General features: G+C 43.7%; 1 protein-coding gene across 1 annotated transcript; it reads left to right on the top strand.

Moving 5' to 3' along the window:
* The first annotated feature begins 335 nt into the window (after positions 1-335).
* On the top strand, positions 336-4,135 carry LOC103706915 (NADH dehydrogenase [ubiquinone] 1 alpha subcomplex subunit 13-B). Its single transcript, XM_008791179.4, has 3 exons — positions 336-742; positions 3,598-3,669; positions 3,770-4,135. The coding sequence occupies exons 1-3, from the start codon at positions 528-530 to the stop codon at positions 3,912-3,914; spliced, it is 432 nt and encodes a 143-aa protein (XP_008789401.1). The 5' UTR covers positions 336-527; the 3' UTR covers positions 3,915-4,135.
* The last annotated feature ends 2,296 nt before the right edge of the window (positions 4,136-6,431 follow it).

Genomic DNA, 6,431 nt, shown 5'->3' with positions numbered 1-6,431 from the left:
AACTCATATGACCAATGTTGACCGTATAAGTATTACACATGTATGAAGAAATTGGCATTTCTTTCCCACCACAGAGATTAGAAATATGTCAGAATTTTACATATAAAATATTAAAACTTTTTAGTAAGAAAAACTTTTGCTTGGTTATTATTAAAATTTATTATTTAATATATAATAAAAATTTGGTAATTATTTTTTTTATTTATTATGATTTATTGTATTGCTATATTAGGAGAAATAGGAGAGAAAAAGTTGTGCCATGCGCGGTAGGGTCAGTCTTAAACGAGTCCCGTGCATCCCAAGAGGTTACCTGAAGAGAGCTACGTCTTGCTGCTAGACCACGTGGCGAGAAATAAACCATCTCAATTTGCTCCGCGGGGCACCGTAACGAGCGTTCGCCGCAGAAACAAAGGAGGCCTCATCTTCTCTCCCCCAATCCAGGTCCCCTCATCGCCAGTCTTCGAAGCGGTCGAGTCGAATCGGACTGAACCGGACCGGAAAGAAGGGGTGGGAATCACCGGTCAACGATGACGGAGGCGATGATTCGGAAGAAGCCGGGGATGGTGAGCGTGAAGGAGATGCCGGTGCTCCAGGATGGGCCGCCGCCGGGGGGTTTCCCGCCGGTGAGGTACGCGCGGCGGATCCCCAACAAGGGCCCCAGCGCTGTTGCCATCTTCCTCACCGCTTTCGGTGCCTTCTCCTGGGGCATGTACCAGGTCGGCAAGGGCAACAAGATCCGTCGGTCAGTCCTTCCTCCAGCACCTGATCTGTTCTTTTCTTTCTGTGATTTGAGGTGTTTTTTGGGTATTTCCTTTGTTTTTAGGGTTTGGGAATTGATGATGTCGTTAAGCCAGATTAATGGAGGTTTTACTGATCCGATCTTCGTTAAAATATTAACTTCGACTTGTTTCTTGACAGTGATCTAGTTAATTTCAGATCTTTAGGTCATAGTTTGCGGGAAAGATTAATTTTTTTTCAAGTCTATGCTATAAAAACTTATTAGAGATTTTTGCCTTTTTCTCGTTGGGTTTGGGTTTGGATGTTGAAATTCCGAAGATGACGGAGGCTCGTCGATCTAGTTGTGAACAAATATTAATTTTTAAAATTTGTTATCTGACAGCAATTTTCTTAAAATATTTTTGATCTGTAGATCATAACTTGTGAGAAAACGGTCTATCTTTTTATGTGCATGGTATTTTAGCAATAAGAAAATTTGTGGTCAGAAGGAAAATCACGGAAATTAGGGTATTGTTTTGCCATATCTGGTCTCTGCGGAGGCGATTAGTACCTATCACCATCATCATTATCTTCTTCTTGCTATCGCCTGCTGTTAATATACCATTTTTTAGGTGTTGGATGTTGAGAAACCAAGGTCTATGGAGTTTTCTTCATCTGATTATGATTAGATTATAATTTTAATTTGCTTTTTTATGCCATAAATTGTTAGAAAAGATCAAACTTTACTAGGATATGTTGTATTAGCACTTTGATAATTTAGCATTGAAGCAATAAGCGTGGAAATTAGGGTGTATTTTCCCATTTCTGTGCTTTGTTGAGATAGTCAGGGCCCATGATCACCATAGGTGCTCTCTTCCTCTTCGTCCTGACATGTCATCGCTAATGTACTATGTCTTTTGGAGTTGCTCTTATGTGAAGGTGAATCATTCTGAAATCAGAAGTTTGGTGACTACTGTTTTTGTAGCAGTAGAGAGTAGAAATATGTACATTACAACATTATATTATCTACAACTAACATCACCTGACTATAACAGCCTAATGACCGGTCCATAGTTTTGCAAATCTGACTGCAGAAACTGCAAGATTTTGTACATTAAATCAGCTTGTTAGGCTCAGAGATGCTCATGTTTTGCTCCCATGTGAAACTGGTTATTGCGTAGCATTACACCATTTTGGGTATTCACATGTATTCAAACTAGGCCAGTAAAATTCCTAAGTCATCTATTAACTCTTGGATCAGTTATAGAACCAATAAGAGAAGTTTTTACGAGATAAAGCGATCAGCAAGGCCCATCCCTTGTCCGATTGAATAGATATAAGAAAGAGATTTAGGAACCACTGTGTTTCTGGTGATTACGGATAATGTACTGGTAAATTGAATAGTGAATTTTTTCTAGGATGTTGGGTGATAACAAAATATTATACACCCACAATCAAACCTTAGAAACAGCTAGGGCTGTCAATGCACTGGGCTGGCCTGAACAGCCCAAAAACCAAAACCAGAAAAAACCAGGCTTGGCTTAGGTTTTAGGGTTGTGGGCTGGGTAAGGCCAAGAAATTGAGGACCAGTCAATTTTCAGGTCAGGCTCGAGCTGAAAATTCAGAAAAAAATGAATAGGGCCAGGTTCTAAGCCCGACCCAACCCCAAAGAATAAAGTGACCTGACAGGCTGACATCCTTGGCCAAATCTGGTCCTGGCTGGCTTGGGCTTGAGGTTTAAACCTCAGGGTTGCTCCGAGTGTAGGGCTGACCCAACCCATTAACACCGCCTAGAAGCAGCACTCTTTAAGTCTTGGTATAGATCCTATTTCTGGTTTTCAGAAAAACAACTTAAAGTTCCCTCTTTCACAACTTTTTGTGGTATCCACTTGTTCCGGCATTCACTAGGAAAAGAATGATGATAGCTTCTAATTGTAGGATCTTACAAGGAAATTTCTTTGGGATTTATTGACAACACATCTCATTAACATGACCAAGATTTGGTCTTGATAGTGGTATGCTTATTTTCTGTGCGTTAGTCTTGGTTTAGGTTATACAAATGATTCTTGGTAAGCAAGTAAGAGCAATCAAACTTTGTGTTGCTTGGTGTGATTAGTTTAAGGTGTTTGCTGCCTGCTCTTTAATTTATTGGGATCAACCTGGACTTGACCTGCCATGGAACATTAGTTGCTTGAGCTGAACCCAGTTAATGTATATCTTGAATTTATTGATTGCAATGCATGGCTCATATAACTGATTGTTCACCAAGGCCCCTTCCTGAATCTTGGTTTGCTCATGATGAGTGGCAGTTAAGGATCCAAAAGTTGTTGCTTCTTTCTTTAACTTCAATTCCTTCAGATTGGGTTTACATGTGGCTGACAACTACAAGCAGCTCCTATGGTGGTTTGAAAATCTTCTCTCCCCCATCTTAAACCCCCACTAGTGTTGAATATGAAATGCTAATCTGCAAGCTCTAGTCCTATCTATGCTTATTGAGTTTATGATGTTCGACTCTCATATTGGCAACAAATTCTTTATTCAAACAACTCTTCACCGGACCATCCTGATATTTTCATAGCATGTCTATACAACCTCTATCGGTTCCCCACTATGTTGTGCTACAAATCCTAAGCTTTCTTGGTTGAACCAATTCTTGCTAGTTATACCTCGAGTCCACCTCAGTACTCTTATCTATTACACATTGCTTATTTTAGCCTTTTCCGTTGCCAGATATTTCATAGTGTGCGGCAGTGTCTGATTATTTGTTGTTTAATTACAGTAAGAATTTTTTTCCCCTAAAATCTGTTTAGTATATTTAGGCACATTTTTGACTAATCATTCTTCATGTAATTATGATGCTTGCTGTATTGAAATCTTTAGTGCGCTCAAGGAAGAGAAATATGCTGCTCGCGCAGCAATACTTCCCATGCTTCAAGCAGAAGAAGATGAAAGGTGAGGACTGTATCTTACTTTAAACCAGCTCTTTAATAATATGTAGGTTTCTGACCCTTTTTATGAATCTCCTGTTGGGTATCCTTTGATTTGCTTGTAGATTTGTGAAAGAATGGAAGAAATATCTGGAAGAGGAGGCCAGAATTATGAAGGATGTGCCTGGGTGGAAGGTTGGCGAGAGTGTCTACCACTCCGGGCGATGGGTGCCGCCGGCAACTGGTGAGCTCCGACCAGATGTGTGGTGAGAGGGTGCGGTTCATACTCTCGGTTTCAGCTGGATCATCTGAATTTGAGTTCCCTGGTCGTCCAATTTGGCTGGAAACTCGGACTTTATCCATCATGTCTGCAACTGAAATTTCTCGTCCGTGCATTGTAAACCCTTCTACTGATTCATCTTGCTTGGACAGATGGAAGGGTTCGTTCAGTTAATAATACCATAACTCGCAATAACTTTTAATTTTGTGTTCTTGTCTGCATCGGCGGCGACGATTGCTGGAGTCTTGACTTGTTTGTAAGAAATGCCTGGGGATTGCTAAAGAAGGAAGGCAGGTACCTACCTACATGCACATCCGGATGAAGCTGAATACGCTTGGTTTGCATGCTTGAATGCTGATTGGCTTTTGAGCGGCTGTGCGTTGGCAGAATGTGGGCGTGAGAAGTCGTCATGTTGATGATTGGAATATATAATCGCTGTAGGTGCATCATCCTTGCCCGAAATGGGTATCAGATCGCAAGGCCGGAGATCAGAAGCTGGACCGGCAAGCGCGATTGGCGGAATGATGAGGCTTGTGGTCGGCTTCCCAAAATTGCGAGCATCCGTCTCATTCTTGATAGCTGTACTCCACGAACGATAATAGGTATCATGACAGCCAACACCTGGGGCAAGGTTCCCACCACCACCGACTCTACGCAATTAAGAGCATGGTGATAAAAATTTTGATGGAAGACTTGCCTTGAGTCATGGAATCCAGGCTGCTTCTTCACACTCCAAGATTCGTAATCTGTTGAAATCCTTAGATCATAGGTTAGCGACGTCTTTCTAAAGAAAAAAGCTCTGTATGCGTGGGTATGGACAATGCGACTACGAGAGGGTTATGACGATGGCTGGTATCCATCATGCAGCTAAGATTGTGATATCGAATATCTCAGACCAGCATCATAACAGGGGAAAATGTAATGTTATGGTGGATGTTGCTGGAAATTAGACCCGGGGGCAATCTTCGGTCGAGGGAGAGGGAGCTGCCGGTCACCACAGCGGGGCGGCGACCAGTCGGCGGGCGGCGTCCTCCGTTTGGGGTGGCCGGAGAGAGGGAGCAGGGGGTCCTCACGGCGGGGCGGCGATCCGTCAGCGGGCGGCGTCCACCGTATGGGGTGGCCGGAGAGAGGGAGCAGGAGGTCCTCACGGCGGGGCGGAGATCCGTCAGCGGGCGGCGTCCACCGTCTGGGGTGCCTGCAGGCAAGCCGGTGGCCGGGTTTTCCGGCGCCGGCCCTCCGACGCTCAAGTCAGGGAGGGGGCAAAGTGTGTAGAGAGGAGATAAACAGTGTTTGTAGGGCACGGAATTTCCCAACCCCCTCCTGAGAAGCCAAGGCTCCCTTTTATAGGTGGGGGTCGGTTTACCTGTGATGTAACAGGGCGAGGCCATAGTACGGCTCGGCATGTGGCTCAGGTCGGCGCACGGTCAGGCGAATCATTGTGCTGATGTCGGCGGTGAGGGCGTCGTACGACCCGAACCAGTACGCTACCAGGCGAATCATTGCATTGGTGTCGGAGGTATGGCCGAGATCAGAGACTTATCATGGTTGACCAGACTCTGCTGGGCTAACTTGCCGTGGAGAGCTGAGAGTCCGTAGATGACAGGAGCCATACGCATTAAATATGGAGTAAGCCGGAGATTCGCATTAATTGCAGAGTAGGCCGGAGATCCGCATTAATTGTGGAGTAAGCTGGAGATCCGCATTAATTGTGGAGTAAGCCGGAGATCCGCACTGATTGTTGAGTGAACTGGAGGTTTACAGTAGCCATGCGCAATAAATGCTGAAGCAGCGGCAGGATATGGTCCTCAGTTGGACCTCGGAGGAGTACGGCCGTAGTAGGTAGCTGACAAGGGTAGACCTTGAGCATCAGGATTTTCTTAGGTCGGAGGTTTCGAGGTCGGGCGTTCCGAGGTCGGACGCCGACTTTGGTTGTTCAGGGTCGGGGATTGTGCGGCTTCTTGGGGGCATTCGTGTCACTTGGGGGGAAAAATCTTATTCCCCCAACAGTGGACATCCATTTCGTGTTAGAACTTTTCATGTGCGCATAATAATTGCATGACATTGCCCTTATAATATTAGAAATTATTTTTGATTAAAATAAATTAGCTTTAGTTGAAACAAAGACTTCTCAAATTAGAAGTGATGAAACCGGAACTGTGTTTGCTAATGAAATCATTGACTTGGACCTGACAAATATTTTGAACCTTTGACTGTGACAGAAGCACAGCATGCATGAAAAAATTGGACTAGGCCACTAGCCGATTCCAATAGCACAAGTAGATATATAGCCAAGACGAGGAAAATAAATGTAAAGAAATAAGGCAACTTGCGATCGACAAATTTTTATTTATCATGTTTATAATCTTATCTTGATGAAAGATCACGTCGGTAGAGCGACACTTATTCTTCAAATTTATTAACTTCGAATATATTCCTTATGGAATAAACTATTAATAAACTTTTTGCCTCTCTCTCTCTCTCTATAAATATGTAATGCGACCTTCCAC

The sequence above is a fragment of the Phoenix dactylifera genome, chromosome 18 (assembly GCF_009389715.1).
Source record: "Phoenix dactylifera cultivar Barhee BC4 chromosome 18, palm_55x_up_171113_PBpolish2nd_filt_p, whole genome shotgun sequence".
NCBI lineage: Eukaryota > Viridiplantae > Streptophyta > Magnoliopsida > Arecales > Arecaceae > Phoenix > Phoenix dactylifera.
Note: the sequence above shows the minus strand (reverse complement) of the source record. Positions and strands in the feature narration are given on the sequence as shown.

Bases quoted from the DNA above. Each gene is read 5' to 3' on its own strand.
- LOC103706915 (XM_008791179.4), top strand. From the start codon at position 528: ATGACGGAGGCGATGATTCGGAAGAAGCCGGGGATGGTGAGCGTGAAG. The intron at 743-3,597 runs GTCAGTCCTTCC...TGAAATCTTTAG, and splicing joins AAGGGCAACAAGATCCGTCG to TGCGCTCAAGGAAGAGAAAT. The intron at 3,670-3,769 runs GTGAGGACTGTA...ATTTGCTTGTAG, and splicing joins CAAGCAGAAGAAGATGAAAG to ATTTGTGAAAGAATGGAAGA.